This window comes from Nerophis lumbriciformis, linkage group LG02 (genome assembly GCF_033978685.3).
Source record: "Nerophis lumbriciformis linkage group LG02, RoL_Nlum_v2.1, whole genome shotgun sequence".
Classification (NCBI taxonomy): domain Eukaryota; kingdom Metazoa; phylum Chordata; class Actinopteri; order Syngnathiformes; family Syngnathidae; genus Nerophis; species Nerophis lumbriciformis.
This window is the reverse complement of record NC_084549.2, coordinates 61,227,501-61,248,285: the sequence shown is the minus strand read 5'-3', so window position 1 is coordinate 61,248,285 and position 20,785 is coordinate 61,227,501. Positions and strand designations below refer to the sequence as shown.

The window sequence follows — 20,785 nt, the reverse complement described above, 5'->3', positions numbered from 1 at the left end:
TTCCCTCAGGAAAAGTTTAATTCCAGCAGCAGTGTACAGAATTGAGATCGAATATAAAAAAAAGTAAAAAGTAAATACGTAAATAATGGGGGTACAAATGGAAATAAAATAGAAAATATAACAATAACAATACAAATAAAAAGCAACAATAAGAATAAAAATATAACAGTAAAAATTGAATATAACAAGAGAAACTAGGCAGTAGTGACTATGTTATGAAAATGTATTGCACTACTTTTTGTTGCAGTTTATTTCATAATTGCACATATACAACTATTAAACCAGTTGTTGAATGGCTGAATTGCAGGGGGCATTTATAGGGGGGCCCCGCCACCAAAATGCAGACCTACGTCACTGCTTCCGCCCCGCACCCTCCCTCCTCCTCCTCCGCCTCCGCCTCCCCCGGCATGGTTGGATCAGCTCAGGCTTGCAGCAATCCAACATGGAGTAGCAGCGCGAGAGGAGATGGGGCTCTAGCGGGGCCACCCCACGGCGACAACGACGCGCTTTCTCACGCACAACCGGAGCTGCAGTCGTGTCGGTGTCTCCTTTTTGGAGGCGGGGTGGAGGTATTTGACAACAACAACAACAACAACAGAAACGACGGGACAACGCGACCTGGCTGGAGGAAGAAAGGAGGGGGGGGGGTTGTCGGGACGACTAGCGCGGTTACCTGCTGGCCTGCCTGGCGGCGATGGGCCACTAGAAAGTTGGAGGATCGGAAAGAAGAAGGAGGAAAAAAATAGGTGGGGGGGGGGGCGACCCAAAAGCAGCTGGAGGAGGAAGGGGGGGTGACACACACACACACACACACACACTGCACGTACACAAACACACAAAAAAACACTTGGAGGATTTTTCTTATGCGGGATTTATGGACGATGACGAGGCTGAGGAATGCTACGTGAGCTGAGGTGAAGAGAGAAAATGATAGAAGAAACACACCCTAACGAGTAAGTACTTCAAAGATCGCATGCATACCCCCCACACCCCCCTCCTCCTCCTCCTTGCAGCCTTCTTATGGCTGCCCCTGACAACTTGGAGCAGACTACTTGCTGGCTTTTAGGCACCGTCTTCTTCCTGTCGCATGGGTCCACACAGGAATGCACGGTCTGTGGCTGCACGGATGGATGCATGTATATGTGTAAATATGACATATTTATAGATAGGTGGACCATGTTGGTTTGAGGACTAGAGGAGGAGGAGGAGACGAAGACGCGTGGGTGGATCGGAAACATTTTGTGAACGGATCCCAGCGAGCCTGCAAGGCCCCCGTGTTTTGCAAACACTCCCCGCAAGTTGCACCAATGCGACAAGAAACGACGCTTAAAAACCCACAACACTATCGCCCGTTCTCGTGTTGTTTAGTGTGTGTGTGTGTGTATGTATGTGTGTGTGCCTCCAACCGAAAGGGGAAGTCTGACAGGATATGAGATATCCGCCATGTCTTTCTCAATCGCACCTCATTTGCATAGCCAGCCGCTCGGCTCCATTCATAAAAAATAAAAATAAAACGTTAAGCTCGCTCGGTTAATGTTTCGTCCATCGCCAACCCACGGAGCTCGCGTCAATTAGCATATTTTGTGGTTAAAAAAAAAAAAAAAAAGTTACGTTCAATGGAAGAGGCGTCCACCGCTTCCGTTAGCACCCACGCTAGCATGTGTGTTCTCGAGCTAGTTAGCATGGGAGACATTTTATACGCCAAAGTCTCGGCTTTTCGTCCTTAAATGTTGTTCCAACGCACCTTACATTACATTTTATGCACGTCTTGTACTTATGTTGACGTGTATTATGCATACGTGGGGGTGGGGGATGTTTGCTCAGCGGTGGCGTGACGCTGGCTCATTCATGAAAAGCCCTCTAACCTTCCGGCTGCGTCTCCATTCATGCCGACACGGGGGCCGGAGGAGACTTAATAGGGGCCGCCGTCGCCCCCCCGGCGGGTCAAACACAAGGCAGCTAGAGGTGGACTTCCGGTGTGTAGCATTGTGCTAAAACCAGATTAGCACAAACATACCACCATACGAATGTTTACACCCTTAACACACGCGTGATTAATGACCACATTTCTACTGCGAGCTACCTTGTTCATCATGGAAGATGCTACCAAACGTTTTGGGTTGACTACTGCATTCAACCGACAACTTGCAACTCCATACATCAATATCTCTTACTAATAGTAAGATATTCGCAGAGGTCGGCGAATCATGAGTCAGTCAGTAACAGCTTCCCCAGCGGCAGAGCTCGGTGTGTGTCAGTTCGTGAACGACACAAGCCCTCAGCACCCAATGGACGACGCGCACAGTAACTGAACGAGAGCCTCAATGTGACGTCCTCCTCCGCGACACAGTCAGTTCTCTGTGTCAGTAGGTTCGCGAGTCCTGATTCTGTCGTTGACTGAGTGATTCATGTCGTTAATCCGCGGTGAACGAATCGTTCGCTCAGTCCCATGATGAGTAGCTGGCTGCGTCGTTCGCCGACGTCGAGGGTTCAGTGAGTCACAGAATGCGCCAGTTCCACTCATACCGGCGTGGTCGCGGCGGAGCTCAACTGAACTGAGAAAGGAACAAATCAGTTCATGAAGTGATTCGGTTCAGTACGTTCACTCAAAAGATTTGTTCGTTCAAACGAATCGTTCGCGAACGACACAACATTACTTACTATCTGTATCGCAATGTCTCTATTCTTGTGAGTGAGCTTGTCTGTGTGTTCATGCTACTAAAGGAAGAAAAGAATGGCCAAAAACACAGGGGAACCGTCCGCTTTATAGACATCAGTGTTGGAATCAGTGCTAGGAATTTTCAAAATGGGGTCCAAGGGACTAACCTGCCTCTCTTGTAGTTCGCTGAGCTCCACACAAGGATCTGGGACTTCTCAATAGGAGATGTATTTCAGAAAAAAACATTGTATGTGATTGGATAAACCACTTCCGTTATCTTGAATGACGTGCTACTTCAACCACTCACATCAAAATCAACCTGTGACACTGATGAGCATACTTGCCAACCCTCCCGATTTTCCCAGGAGACTCCCGAAATTCAGTACCCCTCCCGAAAATCTCCCGGGGCAACCATTCTCCCGAATTTCACCCGGACAACAATATTGGGGGCGTGCCTTAAAGGCACTGCCTTTAGCGTCCATTACAACCTGTCGTCACGTCCCCTTTTCCTCCATACAAAGAGCGTGCCGGCCCAGTCACATAATATATGCGGCTTTTACACGCACATACTTGGTCAACAGCTATACAGGTCACACTGAGGGTGGCCGTATAAACAACTTTAACACAGTTACAAATATGCGCCACACTGTGAACCCACATCAAACATAATGATAAACACATTTCGGGAGAACATCCGCACCGTAACACAACATAAACACAACAGAACAAATACCCAGAACCCCTTGCAGCAATAACTCTTCCGGGACGCTACAATATACACCCCCCGCTACCCCCCCCCCCCCCCCCCCCCCCACATCATATATATATACAGAACCAGAAATACTTTTTTAATCCGCGAGGGGAAATACAAATTTAGAGGTTAATTTGAATATTTCTACCTCTGCACTTTTTTCCAAAACTGTGAATGTTACAGAATATAAGTATGACTTATTTTGTTATACTGTCAAGCAGTGTTGGCGTTAAGCGCACTTTTTGTGTCTTTTTAACGCATTGAAATCAGAAAGGAGGAGGATTCTTTTTTTTTTTTTTTACCATTTACACAGCTAATGTTTTAAAGGCCCACGGCACATTCTAAAAATACTATTAAAATAAACAAAAACATAACAAAAGTTAAATAAAAAAGCTTAAAGGTGAAATGTAATTTAGAAAAAGTTGCAATGTTGACTAATAAAACAAAGCTGTTTTTTTATCTTTCAAACTGTCATAGCTCAAAACATAATATTGAATCAAAATCAATGTTATTATGAATTATTGACCTATCCAAGGTTCCGATTACCGTATTTTCCGCACTATAAGGCGCACCGGATTATTAGCCGCACCTTCTATGAATTACATATTTCATAATTTTGTCCACCAATAAGCCGCCCCGGACTAAAAGCCGCGCCTACGCTGCGCTAAAGTGAATGTCAAAAAAACGCTGCGCTAAAGTGAATGTCAAAAAAACAGTCAGATAGTTCAGTCAAACTTTAATAATATATTGAAAACCAGCGTTCTAACAACTCTGTCCCAAAATGTACGCAAATGTGCAATCACAAACATAGTAAAATTCAAAATGGTGTAGAGCAATAAATAGCAACATAATGTTGCTCGAACGTTAATGTCACAACACACAAAATAAACATAGCGCTCACCTTCTGAAGTTATTCTTCATTCGTAAATCCTTCGAATTCTTCGTCTTCGGTGTCCGAATTGAAAAGTTGCGCAAGCGTGGGATCCAAAAATGGCCGGCTCCGCCTCGTCGAAGTCATCGGATTCAGTGTCGCTGTTGTTGTGCAGCAGTTCTGTGAATCCTGCCTTCCGGAAAGCTCGGACCACAGTTGTGACCGAAACTATCTGCCCAGGCATTTACGATCCACTGGCAGATGTTGGCGTATGTCGACCGGCGCTATCTGCCCGTCTTAGTGAAGGTGTGTTCGCCTTCGGAGCTGTGTGAAAAAAGCCACCCGGCCTCTTCGCGTAAACTTCCCTTAACCACTCGCTCATCTTTTCTTCATCCATCCATCCCTTCGAGTTAGCTTTTATGATGACGCCGGCTGGAAAGGTCTCTTTTGGCAAGGTCTTCCTTTTGAATATCACCCTGGGTGGAAGTTAGCATGGCAAGCTAGAACCACAGTGAAGGATGACTTCTCATTCTCTGTGGTGCGAATATTCACCGTACGTGCTCCCGTTCCACAGTGCAGTTCACAGGAATATCAGTTGCTGTGAAATACGGTAGTAATCCGTGTGCGGATGGAGAGATTGCGTCTTTTTATGAACCGGATCCTTGTCCTTTGTAGGAGCCATTTTGTGGTCTTTACAGATGTAAACAGGAAATGAAACGTACGGTGATATCCGCGCGTTTTTTCTTCTTCTTCCGGGGGCGGGTGAAGCGCTTCCTGTTCTATGGGGGCGGGTGAAGCGCTTCCTGTTCTATGGGGGCGGGTGCTTTCCTTGGCGGTTGCTTGCGTAGAAGAAGAAGCGCTTCCTGTTCTACCGGGAAAAAAGATGGCGGCTGTTTACCGAAGTTGCGAGACCGAAACTTTATGAAAATGAATCGTAATAAAGCGCACCGGGTTATTAGGCGCACTGTCAGCTTTTGAGAAAAATTGTGGTTTTTAGGTGCGCCTTATAGTGCGGAAAATACGGTACGTCACATCAAATATTCCACTAAGAAAAATATTTTTGGTGGAAGATTTTGCATATTTTGTGTGTTTGCAATATACACCCCCACTACCACCCTATAACATGTATAACTTCAATTATATGATTCTGGACTACGCTTTGCACCAGATACAGCACATATGAATATAAAGCTTAAATTTGACTCTAAAGTGTTAGCTTGTCTGTATGTTCATGCTTTAAAAATGTTAACAAAAGTGCTGAGGAACCCTTATTTTCTTTATTCAAATGCCCGTTTATGAATCAATTCTATCTAGACTATATGTGCACTTGACACTGCATTTATGGTTAAAGCTCAAATGGTACTTAATGAAGCGTTTCCATAATGAGCTAGCTTGTCTGAGTGGTCATGCTAAGAAAATGTAAAGATGGCTAACAGAAAATGTTTTTTTAAAAACTTTCTTTTTGACATTTAAATATCTGTTAACATGTTCCCCAAACATCGATGAGACACTAATAATCTCTCTGTAACGTCTGTGTCAGATTCAACTTCAATCAATCAATCAAAGTTTAGTTGTATAGCCCTAAATCACAAGTGTCTCAAAGGGCTGCACAAGCCACAACGATCGGCTCAGATCCAACATCAGGGCAAGAAAAAACTCAACCCAATGGGATACATGAGAAACCTTGTATTTCAGTCTCGATTAGGTAGGTGTTTTTTTTAAACATATTCACGGACATTCATGGACATAACACCATAAATATGTCTGGTTTGTATAACTAAAAACAATTTGCACAATTCTAAGTTCGCCAAATCCCCATACATGACACGTGTTTAAACTCTTAACATATTGTGCACATGTCCGTTTATACCAGCAATTAGAATTACATAGTGAAACTAATATATGACTTAGGCTCATAACATGCAGTGCAACTCAAAATATATTCTTTTGATATAATTTTGATGATTATGACTTACAGCTTATAAAAACCTCAAATTGAAAATTTCAGAACATTTTGGGGTTTCAAAAACTATAAACCATGATGATCAAAATTATAAAATACAAGCTTGACATATTTTACTTTGTGTGTAATGAGTTTATATCACATTTATTTCTGAAATGTATGGACTTTTACACCATATATCATTTTTTAGTTTCACTTGTATATAAGCTACAGTATTTTGCATCAGATATTTTTAATAACACTGCAATTTGTGACACAAGCATGTCATGAGCTAGTTTGTCAGCATGTTCTATCTAGTAAACGTTAAAAACAACAGAAAATAAAATAATAATAATAACGTTACCCGTTCCTAATACATGGATCAAACACTGACATCTCTGTATTACAATAGCTATAATTATAGCGGCAGTGGGCTTAGCAACTTTCCAAATAAACAACGGCTGTCTGGTGCTAACATTTCATCACATACATGAATAGGAGACTGTTAAGAGCGAACAACATTAAGTTTAAAGTCATTGGCCAAACGTTTGTTGGCCTTCTAAGGCTACAATATATGTAGTAGGAATTAATTCCTTTGCCAATTGTGAATTGTTAATTATAGTTATATAGCGCTTCTTCTCTGGTGACTCAAAGTGCTTTACGTTGAGAAACCCATTATCTAAATTTACACCAGTGTGGGTGGCATTGGGAGCAGAGTGGGTGAAGTGCCTTGCCCAAGTACACAGTGGCAGTGACGAGGATGGCGAAAGCTGGATTAGAACCAGCAACCCTCAAGTTTCTGGTCGGCCAGTGTACCATCTGAGCCATGCCGAATAGGATTTATTGTTAGGTCTATAATTTATAATTTCATCATGGATTTATTTTCTATTTGTCAGTACTGGACTTTAGATACCACGTGACAGCGGTCGGTTTAGCGGAGAGACGCGATCCATCCCAGAGTACAAAAAGCTCTGGTCACTTAGCAGACGCTAGAGTTAGCATGTCTGCGCGTTCCCTTGCTAAGATTGTTCTGGTCCTTGTTTATATTCGTCAGCACTTGATATTGAGACGGTAATAATAACCCCTCGATAGGAATGGAATCTGGCAGTGACCAGTTATAACCGTGAAGAATAACACGCTACATTTGTGTTAATGTTCAAATGGCCCGGCCCAGAAAAGAACCGGAGTATTTTTTTTAACAGTGTGATTATAAAATTATTTTGCGAGCTTAGCGTTAGTCCAATCGATAGTTCTTTTGACTTGACATGAGGACTGTCTCAAAACACAAATCCACTAAGCCTTGTTGTGTTAAAAATCATGAAAGGACTTAGGGCTGGGCGATATATCGATATACGCGATATATCGCGGGTTTGTCTCTGTGCGATATAGAAAATGACTATATAGTGATATCAAGTATACGCTCTCACGCAGTTGCTTTTAGCTGCGGGCATGACACTACAGGCTCTCCTCCTCTTTCCAGTCTCTCCTTCTCACAGACAGACAAGCGCATCTTCTTACACACGTCACAGACTGTCACGTCATACGTCACATACGTATACGCCCTCCCCGAGCAGAGAGGTAGCAGCATGGCTAACGTTAGCTGTGATGCTAGCGGAGTGGTGCGAGCGCGAATACAAGAGAAAGAAGGTGCGAATCTGTTGACAAATGGAGGAATAATTAATTACCCCAAAAAACAGCAGGGGGTCCATCGTCTCGCGGTGGTTTGGCTTCAAGTGGGAATATGTCGAACAGACAACCGTAATTTGTCGATTGTGGGGCGAAAGCGTTGCTATAAAAAGTAGCATTACTGCTGTAACAAACAGTTCAGGGTGTCCCAAGTTACCGGAGTGTGTTAGGTAAGGAGGAGGAGTTTTGTCCCTCTAGAGTTGCCGTAGGGCTGTGACGTAGAGTGTGTGTGGTTGTGGAAGGAGGTGTGTGATGTTGACATTAAAGAAGCGGTGGCTACTGAACCTGCTCTAATGTCTCCCGTTTATTATTTTATTAGATAAGTACACTGTATAGGCCAGGGGTCGGCAACCCAAAATGTTGAAAGAGCCTTATTGGACCAAAAATACAAAAACAAATCTGTTTGGAGCCGCAAAAAATTAAAAGCCATATTACATACAGATAGTGTGTCATGAGATATAAATTGAATTAATATGACTTAAAGGAAACGAAATGAGCTCAAATATAGCTACAAATGAGGCAAAATTATGCAATATGTACATATAGCTAGCCTAAATAGCATGTTAGCATCGATTAGCTCGCAGTCATGCACTGACCAAATATGTCTGATTAGCACTCCACACAAGTCAATAACATCAACAAAACTCATCTTTGTGGATTCATGCACAACGTTAAAAGTTTGATGGACAACATGAGACAGAAAAATAAGTGGCATAAAACACGTCCTAAAAAGTCGCAGAAAGATATACATGTAAACAAACTAAGGTGAGTTCAAGGACTGCCAAAATTAGTAGGACAAAACGGCGCTCGCCAAATACTCGAATCAGTGAAGCATGTTTAATATAAACAGTGTGCTTTATAACAATTAGGGATGTTTGTGTCATGTTTGTCCTCCTACAGAAACCATATTAAAACAAAAAATATATTTTTTTCCCCTCAACTTTTTCCATTTTTCATACATTTTTGAAAAAGCTTCAGAGAGCCACTAGGGCGGCGCTAAAGAGCCGCATGCGGGTTGCCGACCCCTGGTATAGGCGAACCTAGGACACTCGGCTACACTGCTAATATGTAGCATCATTTGAAAAGTCACCCGCTAGACAAGGAAGAGGGCTTACTCCGCACGTCAATATCTCTGTTCGGTGCCACACGTCCACACCATCAAAATGCCGAGGCAAACATTTCCAGATCAACACCGTATGAAAAAAATAGTGATTTTTTTAGTTGTGATTTCCTTCTCTGCATGAAAGTTTAAAAGTAGCATATATAAATGCAGTATGAAGAAGAATGTTTTAATGTAGACACATAGAATCATCATACTGCTGTGATTATATGTATCAAGTGTTCATTCAAGGCTAAGGCAAAATATCGAGATATATATCGTGTATCGCGATATGGCCTTAAAATGTTGCGATATTAAAAAAAGGCAATATCGCCCAGCCCTAAAAGGACTGCTTATAAATGCACAAAACAGGGTATTTTTGAAATGCACTTTTTGGGGGTGAATTCTGCCCATCATTCACAATCCTTATGTGAGACAATAACACATTTTCTTTTTTTATGCATTCTAACTTGTACATAATTGCTATTAAAGTCCGCTAGCAGTGGAAGTAATGGGAGTCATGACATTATTGCATCTATTGCGCCCATAAATCCCTCTAAAAAAAAATCTAAAAAGCGCCAACAATACTCAGTTTACATTTTGTGACCTGAATAATAAACAAGTGTTAACAATATTGTCAATGTAAGCGCTAACATTAAGGACGTACCTTTAGCGGTGCATTGATGACCTACACTGTTTCAATGTCCATTTCTCAGATGATATAATTGTTGATGACTGAAGTGCTGATATCAACCAAACCTAACCCTCCCGCCTCAACCCCCTCCACATTCCATCCCCCGGATTGTAAATAATTCAATGTGTATATTCTGATGATTAACTTGTGTGATGACTGTATTATGCTGATAGTATATATTGATTGAACGTGAATTGATTAACGTGGACCCCGACTTAAACAAGTTGAACAACTTATTCGGGTGTTACCATTTAGTGGTCAATTGTACGGAATATGTACTGTACTGTGCAATCTACTAATAAAAGTCTCAATTTCAAATGAGTGCTAATTAGCTTATGCTGCTATATTGACATAGCCGGCGAGCTGCTGCATCACCACTGAGTTTGTAAAAGTTAATTCTAGATCATTAACCATGCCTCTCACCTGGATAGTAGAAGGATGTGGACGTAAGCCGAGAAGTTTGTCAACTGTGACATCCAATTTATACCCAAACATGACAGAAAAGGCATAAAAAGACGTTCGTTTGCGCCCATATTTTTTATTTAAATGTTCTAAAATCATCTAAAGACCTCCGTCAATGTTTTATATAAATGCTATAAGTAGATATGTAATGTAGTTACAAACACGTTCATAATAACATAATATATTTACCTATTTTACTAATTTTAAGCATACGGCAGCATCATTTCCAGAGATGTCGGATAATATCGGACTGCCGATATTATAGGCCGATAAATGCTTTAAAATGTGATATCGGAAATTATCAGTATCGGTTTCAAAAAGTAAAATTTATGACTTTTTAAAACGCCACTGTGCGGAGCGGTACACGGACGTAGGGAGAGGTACAGAGCACCAATAAACCTTAAAGGCACTGCCTTTGCGTGCCGGCCCAATCACATAATATCTACGGCTTTTCACACACACAAGTGAATGCAATTCATACTTGGTCAACAGCCATACAGGTCACACTGAGGGTGGCCGTATAAACAACTTTAACACTGTTACAAATATGCGCCACACTGTGAACCCACACCAAACAAGAATGACAAACACATTTCGTGAGAACATCCGCACCGTAACACAACATAAACACAACAGAACAAATACCCAGAACCCCTTGCAGCACTAACTCTTCCGGGACGCTACAATATATTTTTAAATTTATTTTGGAAAACCTTGTTACATTGTTTAATGCATCCAGTGGGGCATCACAACAAAATTAGGCATAATAATGTGTTAATTCCACGACTGTATACATTGGAATTGGTAAATAAGAGTTGGAAAATATCGGAATATCGGATATCGGCAAGAAAGCCATTATCGGACATCTCTAATCATAACGTTCTCTATTTCCTTCAAACACAGCAACACTACTAATCATGACAGACTACATGAGAGACTACTTTGGGACAAATGATGATCAGAACCTTTATTTTTCAGCTTGAACATAGGGACGATGAGTTACATGTTTAATGTGGGATGTGAGCAGAGGATGTTGTTGTGGCTTGTGCAGCCCTTTGAGACATTTGTGATTAAGGGCTATATAAATACTCTGTGATTGATTGTCTGATTTAATAAGCAGGTCCAGCAAGCTATTGCTAAGTGCTAAAAAGGAAATACAAAGAACAAACCTAATAAAACAATTACTTACTGTACAATGTCTGTTCTCACTGAAGAATGCTGACTGATGGTCTGTTCATATCTTCTGGTTTAGAGGTAGAATTGATCCTAATCCTCCCACAGGTTAAAAAAAACAAAACGAAATGAGTGTCTTTTCGTGTGTCTCTCTCTGTGTCTAAGCTGAATGTCAAAGTTGAACAAACTCTCGTTTATGGCCACAACCTTCTACTATACATAATCTATAATTTACTTTTACCAACGCAGAGGTGATGCAGAAACTTAACGACTCAGTATGTCAATAGGTGCATAAACTAGTTACCGTATTTTCTGGACCATAGGGCGCACCGGATTATAAGGCACATTGCCGATGAGCGGGTCTATTCAGGTCTTTTTTCATACAAAAGGTGCACCGGATTATAATGCGCATTAAAGAGGTCATATTATGATTTATTTCTAAGTTTAAAACATTTCCTTGTGGTCTACATAACATGTAGTGACAATCATGGGTACTTTAACTTTTAACTTTTTAATGGTGGTTTCTTGGGCAAAATGTTGCAAAGATGATGTTTTACAGATCATCTTCAAGTCGCTTTCTGACAGTCGCTTCAGGATGCGCGGTTTTGTGGGCGGTCTTATTTACATAGCTCACCTTCGACAGCGTCTTCTCCCGTCATCTTTGTTGTAGCGGTGTCGCGTGCAAGGACGGCAGTAGAAGAAGTGACAAAAGATGGAGCTAACTGTTTTAATGTGACAATCATTGGTACTTTAACTTTAACTTTAATGACATTCAGACTTTACTTAAATCAACAACGGAGCAGCATCTTCTCATCCGTGGCTCACTAGTGCAACAACGCCGTAAATGTGCCCCGTGAAAAACCGTCCGAGCGAAACTCTAACAACTAAAGTTCCGTGGGTGAATAATGTAAACTCACTACATTGGTAGTTTTTAGCGCTTCTATAGCGAGATATAAGTAAGAACTTTACACTACTTTATATTAGAAATGGCAACAGTGCAGGATGAATGCCACATAACAAGAAGATAGTGAAAAAGAAGAAGCTTATTGACTACGGTGTCGGCACAGACCACAGTGGCGGACGTGCGCAAATTTTCAGGACTTATGCAGATCTCAAATATACATCAGTAGGTACCAGAAGGCAAGAAAAGTTGGTTTTGCATAATACTGTGAAACGAAACGCAAGATAATATGTCTGCTCATGGGTGCCATTTTGCGGTCCTTATACACACAACATAGTTACACTTGTATCTCTGACTACGGTAGCCGTAATGGGCCGACGATCCATCAAGCGGTGCGGCTTCAAAGTGATACTAAAACATTTTGACAGATTTTTGAGTGCCATGTGTAATGTGCTTTATTTTCAATGGAACATTTAAAGTTTTGGTGTTGTTTACTGGCGTCATATTGCAGTCTACACATATCTCTTATGTGTGACTACCACCTACTGGTCACACTTATCATTACACTATGTACCAAATAAAATTGCTTCGAGGTCGGTAAGCACAACTACAATGATTCCATACATTAGGCGCACTGTCGATTTTTGAGAAAATGAAAGAATTTTAAGTGCGCCTTATAGTCCGAAAATACGGTACCTCTCTCTGATCATGGCGCCGCTATAATAGTTCCTAAGTGTTAGCGCTAATACTTGGTTAATAACCAGGTCACGACATGGAAATGGAGTATTGTTGGCGGTTTTTGAATGTGTTTTAGAAAGGGTGTTATGGGCGCACTAAGTACTCCCATTAGCTGCATTGATAACCACCTTAAACTTGCTGTATGTTACAAAATAAAATGCACAATAAAAATGTGTTCCTGTCTTACACAGAGATTTGGAACAATTGGCAAAATTCCCAAAAAAAATGCAATCCCCCTTTAAACTGTGACATAACCCCCACCCCTGACTTGGGCTGCAATGTGTCGTCTCTGCTTTTTGTATTCTGATGTATTGACTAGTGAATGGAACTGACCTCGTATTGCTCGCTTGTGGTCAGATCACGACATAGCTTCCTGTTGAGGATGTTTTTAAATGATTGCGGGCGGAGTTAAAGCTTGCCTAAGGCGCTGGATGCAAGCCAGGTACTCTCAGCATAACAAATTGTAGCTTATTATCAGCTAATGTTAGCAAGCTAGCGACATAAAGATGACCCTGTCCCTCTGCCTCGATCGACCGTTAAATCCAATAGTTTTCTGCTGTCAGATGCTTTCAGCTAGCAAAACATAGTGTAGGCGCTGCAAGTAAATAAAGCCTTTGATTTAGAAATAAAAGTCAGGAAATTGTTGCGAGATGCACGCAATTAAACACGGCAGCGCATTCCAATCAACCATAGAGAGATATAGTATGCACATAAATAAACCGTGGGTTTCCCCCAGTGTGCAGATACACTATCATGTGGAACAGATCCTTGTTAACAGTGTTTCCTGTGTTGTACTCATCAGAGCTTTTATCTAATAGCCTGAGCCGTTTATAGCTGAAGACCAAACAACGGAGTGTGATTGTCCTTTTTCCCCCTTCTTTCTCATTAAAGAATCCTGGCCTTCAACTGACAAGAGACCAAGATTATAATAACAATATAAGCCTGACTTTGTGTTAACCTCTTCATGTTTAAGTGTCTACAGGCAGCTGATATTTGATTTGTCTTCCAGCCCTTTGACTTCCTATCTAACCAGTTCTTTGTTTGACGCTTCGCTAGTTTGATGATTGACGTGAATAAACGTTGCGAACATGTAGGTAAACGCTAACTGCAATGTTTACATCATGTGCTACGCGGTTCCGGACGATAATTTCTCGCTCAAAATGTTCCCCAAAGACAAATAGACAAAACTTGTAATTTAACTAATAAATCACTACGGGTTATTTACCTGCTGGAAATGTTCAGATGCAGGAAAAACCTCACATTGTTTGTGATGGAAAGAATTCCTATAGGTTGTCCCAAAGCAAAAGCATACAAAGGCTGTCCTATTGCTAGCTGTACCACAGACATCTGACAACTTATGCAAATAAAAGTCTATAACAAGAAAATTAAGGTTACGTTTACCCAACCTGGGTAAAAAAATATTCTTTATTATTCATGCCAGGCACACCTATCTATTCAGTGGCTCTAATTGATCAATCTGCTTTTAAATTAATGTGCTAACTAACAATCAGGGGACTTCATTAAGAAATATTTATTTCTGAACTGGAACTATGGTGTTCATTAGGCTGTTACAAAAATAAGTGTTTTAAACTTTTTTTCCCCCCCATTTTAAAGTAAGGGCAGGCAAAGTGATAATAATAACAAAGTATTAATTTGTATGTAAAGAAAGAACAGTCAAAATAGCAGAAACAAACAAAACACTAAAGCTATGTAGCTTCCTCAAACGTTATAGCTAAAATGATAGTTATTTTTTCGGGCTGTGAATCTTTGAGCGCCTAACGATTCCATCGCATTCCGATTCATGGGTAACAATCCGATTCAGAATCGATTCAACACGATTCTCGATTTCAGAAACCGCTTCTCGCTATGTTTTATTTGGTAGAAGGATTATAATGAAACTTTTTTACAACAGGTTACAGGTTATAGAAGTGCCTTCTGGTTGCATTGAGATGGCCAAAAAACGTATTTAATAAAACTGATTCTTCTAAAAATAATTGAAAATTAAATACTTTTTTTTTTTTTTTTTACATCGATTTTTCAAAATTATAAGTTCATTTAGAATCGGGGTGTATAAGAATCACGATTCGGATGTAAATCGATTTTTTTGTGCACTCCTACTATTTTTCAGACAATTTTCTCTCTGTTGTTGGATAGCAAGCTAATAAGCCAACTATCTTACAGAGAAAAGCCACCGCTTTAAATGCTCCCGCATCGACGACGTACTGTCACGAGAAGCAAGATCCACTTTGCATTTTGAATAAAGCTATTCATGTGTTTTGCCGATAAACGGTATTGTTGCAATAATTTTTTTAAACCAAGTTAACCACTGATTTAAATATAATAAATCATAATAATGCAAGTATACCCTTTCAAATGCAAGATTTATTGATATTCTTATATTTTAACATTGTAATTGAAACGTAAACTTTTAAATACCAAATTAAATAAAACAAACCAAATAAAATATACTCTCTTATCAAAAGGTTGCACTTGAATAAAAATCACAACCAAAAACAATAAAATAGGTTCGGTCTCTGTTAAGGAAGGTGTGGGGAACCCTCAAATATACACAACCAAAACAATTAATAAAATGGCTAAATAAAGTTCTTGTGACCAAAATGGTCATGGTTTTTATTAGAGATGTCAGATAATATCGGCCTGCCGATATTATCGGCCAATAAATGCTTTAAAATGTAATATCGGACATTATCGGTATTTCATACAGTAATACTAACCGTCGGAAGTTTTACAGCAGTTATCATTACTACCATTTATTTTGTAGTACAAACGCCCGTAGCTGCTTAAACCCATGCAAAAGTGTGAGCGTTCTTGTAAACCGTAACAGAGCATACACATGGCGATTATCGAGGGTGGAAAACTTACAGACTTCATTTTCATTTATCGTTTGGTAATTGACTTGTTGAATATCGGCCCAGGCCTACCCATACCAATTCCAACCCTTGATGCTGAGTGCCAAGCAGGGAGGTAATGGCTCATTTTTATAGTCTTTGGTATGACTCGGCCGGGGTTTGAACTCACAACCTACCGATCTCAGGGCGGACACTCTAACCACTAGTAGGTGGCCACTGAGTAGGTAAAAGTAGTACGTACAAAAGGAACAAGTGTAGAAGTTTGTGACTGGATTAAATAGAAAAGTCGTCGTCAGCAGTATATATAAATAATGTAACACACAGTGCATTGTCCAGATGAATAAATAAATATCAAGTTCTGAATAGTAATTCAATTCAGGGGAGTCGTGGAAAATTTCTGTCCCAAAACATTTCATGTGTAATCTTTTAATTATTTCAGGTAGTAAATAGTGAGCTAATTGCTAGCTGACAACCAGAGCGTCAATCGCTAGCTGGCAACTAGAGTGCTAATCACTAGCAATCTTAAATGCTAACATGGATACAATGACAGGGTTTCCCCTACATTTAATTGATCGTGGCGCACCGTCACGGCAAAATAAAAGCCGCCACACCTTAAAGTAAGTTTTGTTGTTTTTACCTGAAAACTAAATTAAGTAATATATTGTATGAATTGATATACTGTACATATACTAATATCCTGTATTATTAGCCATTCTGAGTTTGAAAAGCATCTCAAATATAAGTGTTCCTCTCTGCTTTATCTTGAAGAAAAAAAAATTGCATCTGAATCACCTGTCTACTAATAACGCATATTTGTTTTCAAATATACTAGAGATGTCGATATATGCGTTAAAATGTAATATCAGAAATTATTGGTTCTCGGTATCAGTTTTTTTTTATTTTTATTTTTTTTAAAATTAAATCAACATAAAAAACACAAGATACACTTACAATTAGTGCACCAACCCAAAAAAAACTCCCTCCCCCATTTACACTCATTCACACAAAAGGGTTGTTTCTTTCTGTTATTAATATTCTGGTTCCTACATTATATATCAATACAGTCTGCAAGGGATACAGTCCGTAAGCACACACGATTGTGCGTGCTGCTGGTCCACTAATAGTACTGACCTTTAACAGTTAATTTTACTCATTTTCATTAATTACTAGTTTCTATGTAACTGTTTTTATATTGTTTTACTTTCTTTTTTATTCAAGAAAATGTTTTTAATTTATTTTTCACTTATTTTATTAATTTTTTTTTAAAGTACCTTATCTTCACCATACCTGGTTGTCCAAATTAGGCATAATAATGTGTTAATTCCATGACTGTATATATCGGTTGATATCGGTATCGGTTGGTATTGGTAATTAAAGAGTTGGACAATATCGGATATCGGCAAAAAGCCATTATCGGACATCCCTAAAATATACTTAAAACATTTGTTTAGCCTTTTTAAAGTACATATATGCACCATTGCCAATCAAATTAATCATGACATAAATATGATAGTGTCGTATTAACTACAACATATACAGTGGCAATCTGGGGAAACCCTGTAATAATATATTCATGTTATGTTTTTATTTTAAAGATGCAAGGTACAATTACCATGCCAATGCCAGTTATAAACAACACAACAATATGTTGGATCAATGTTAATGTGTATTTTTTTTTTTATGTAATGTTTGGAAAAATAATAAAATTGAAGTCAACTAAATATTTACGACTTCCCTTTTGAAGAACTCTGGTCTAGACTGAAAACTAGGCTTAAAAAAGTTCCTTTAAAACACATTTCTTACCTTTTTTTGTTTTTGGTCTTACACACAAAAAAAGAATGTGTAAACAGCCAAAACAACATATCGTTTATCGGTTTTATTAAAAACATAAAATAAAATAAAACGTTGGATCTCAGGTAGCAGGCCGTATGAAAGGATATGAAGTATCACAGCGTCTGGCTTGGCAGTAGTTGCCAACTTGCCTCTAAGAGGTTTAGAGGAAATCGGCTTATTTTCCATCTTAGACGGCTCAGTTGCAGACTTTAGGAATTACTGCATCCTGTTTGCTTTATCTAAGTGGCCCCTTGAACCTTCTACACAAGGGCTGCCCAAAGTTTTCCCACTGAGTGCCACAGACTGACGGATCAAAGGATGCAGGGGCAATTTTGGTAGTTTTCACCTTTAAAACCAGTACAATATATTAATTTTGTCCAAGAACTAGAAAATGCAATTTCTGTAGGAATTTCATGTGAATAGTGAAGAGGCAAAGCTGAACTGAAATGCTTCCATAGTGAAGTGCTAACAGTTGCCAGATAGGTAAGTAAAACAATATATGAGCAAAATAAGCTACAAAAACAGTATGCTAACAGTAGTATGTTAACATACTAACAATAGCATGCTTACAGTTACAATATGACACTTAGGTGTATAACCGTTATGACCTGCTCAGTGGCCTAGTGGTTAGAGTGTCCGCCCTGAGATCGGTGAGTGAGTTCCAACCCTGGCCGAGTCATACCAAAGACTGTAAAAATGGGACCCATTACCTCCCTGCTTGGCACTCAGCATCACTGGTTGGAATTGGGGGTTAAATCACCAAAATGATTCCCGGGCGCAACCACCGCTGCTGCTCACTGCTCCCCTAACCTCCCAGGGGGTGATCAAGAGTGATGGGTCAAATGCAGAGAATAATTTTGCCACACCTAGTGTGTGTGACAATTATTGGTACTTTAACTTTTAAAATGGCGAAAAGATATAGCGTGCTAATGTTAGCATGCTAAAATGTTATCTGTAACATGTGGCAAGTAGCAAAATATATTACTCTGAGGTGTGTGGCTGAAAAATGTGTTTAGAATTAGAGCTGTCCGATAATATCGGGCTGCCGATATTATCGGCCGATAAATGCTTTAAAATGTAATATCGGAAATTATCGGTATCGGTTTCAAAACGTAAAATTTATGACTTTTTAAAACGCCGCTGTACGGAGTGGTACACGGACGTAGGGAGAAGTACAGAGCGCCAATAAATCTTAAAGGCACTGCCTTTGCGTGCCGGCCCAATCACATAATATCTACAGCTTTTCACACACACAAGTGAATGCAAATGCATACTTGGTCAACAGCCATAAAGGTCACACTGAGGGTGGCTGTATGAACAACATTAACACTGTTACAAATATGCGCCACAATGTGAACCCACACCAAACAAGAATGACAAACACATTTCGGGAGAACATCCGCACCGTAACACAACATAAACACAACAGAACAAATACCCAGAACCCCTTGCAGCACTAACTCTTCCGGGACGCTACAATATACACCCTCCACTACCCCCCTACCCCAACCCCGCCCACCTCCTCATGCTCTCTCAGGGAGAGCATGTCCCAAATTCCAAGCTGCTCTCTTGAGGCATGTTAAAAAAAATAATGCACTTTGTCACATCAATAATAAATATGGCAGTGCCATGTTGGCATTTTTTTTCCATAACTTGAGTTGATTTATTTTGGAAAACCTTGTTACATACAAAATTAGGCATTATAATGTGTTAATTCCACGACTGTATATATTGGTATCGGTTGATATCGGAATCGGTAATTAAGAGATGGACAATATGGGAATATCGGATATCGGCAAAAAAGCCATTATCGGACATCTCTATTTAGAATACCTGCCTGCTAACGTTAGCATGCATTAAGTACCAAAATATGACTGGTGTGTGTATCGACAAATTAGCTTTTTAAAAAAGCTAGCATATTAACAGGTATCATTGGTCAAGTAACAAAATATTTGACGCTGAGGTGTATACCTGCAAAAAAGCTAGCATGCTAATATCGGAATGTAATGACCATTAGCTACTTGCAGCAAATGGTCCCAGGGCCGCACTTTGGACACATCTGTTCTACACAAACTATGTTTTTGTTTTGGCGCGTTAATCTGACCTCGCTGCCGCTAATCGCCTTGTGCTCCCCCCGTAACATGCGAGTGTTCCATATAACTCCCCGGCCGATTGGCAGGAAGCCGATCAAACGCCCCCTAGGGAGGCAACAGCGTGTCAATAGTTGGGAATTAACTGCCTTCACCTCCTTTTTTTTTATGTTGTTTGCGCTAGCCAGCGGGAATAAAGCAGTCTTTGATACGCGCTTCCTCTTGAAGCAGCCACGTTTCATATACAGCTGCGATTCTTCAGCACACATTAGGTTGTCATAAATGGTATTGCTCCTCAGTAAACACAGATTTGTTTTATCAAACAGAGCGATACAGACTGTTAGCTTGACAACTCATGGGCAGACGAGCTTATTTACATTCACTTACATGTACTCTTTTAGTTTAACACTTAAAAGGGGTCATATTAGGATTATCTTCTACATTTAAAACACTTCCTTGTGGTCTACATAACATGTAATGGTGGTTCTTTGGTCAAAAGTTTGCATAAATGATGTTTTACAGACCATCTTTAAGTCACTTTCTGCCCGTCTCTTCAGGATGCGTCGTTTTGTGGGCAGTTTTATTTACAGTGGAACCTCAATTTACGAATGCCTCTATTTGTGACTTTTTCGGTTTACAAGCCTTTACATCGGCCCAAATATGCGCGTCAACCATGTCTCGGCGTACGACCGCTTCATTCATTCATTGATCGCCTCACACCATACTTGCCAACCCTCCCGATTTTCCCGGGAGTCTCCCGAATTTCAGTGCCCCTCCCGAAAATCTCCCGGGGCAACCATTCTCCCGAATTTCTCCCGATTTCCACCCGGACAACAATATTGGGGGCGTCTGCCTTTAGCGTCCGCTCTCACCTGAAAAGGAGACTATTATATATGTCTCCGTTATCCATAGTTTTATCTATAACCCATAAAGTAGGCAGGCACCGAGCTATTTCTCAGCGTGTGTTTATTCCAGCCGGCACATTAATACACTGACACAAAACATCCGGATTCCCA

General features: G+C 40.2%; 1 protein-coding gene across 1 annotated transcript in view; it reads left to right on the top strand.

Annotated features, from left to right (window-relative positions):
• Positions 1 to 415: 415 nt before the first annotated feature.
• LOC133610059 (sprouty-related, EVH1 domain-containing protein 2-like) overlaps positions 416 to 20,785 on the top strand; it is a 65,573-nt gene continuing 45,203 nt past the window's right edge. Inside the window, exon 1 of the mRNA XM_061966123.1 lies at positions 416 to 953. Coding sequence (XP_061822107.1) covers positions 928 to 953 — 26 coding nt within the window. The 5' untranslated portion in view covers positions 416 to 927. The remainder of the gene's footprint in view (positions 954 to 20,785) is intronic.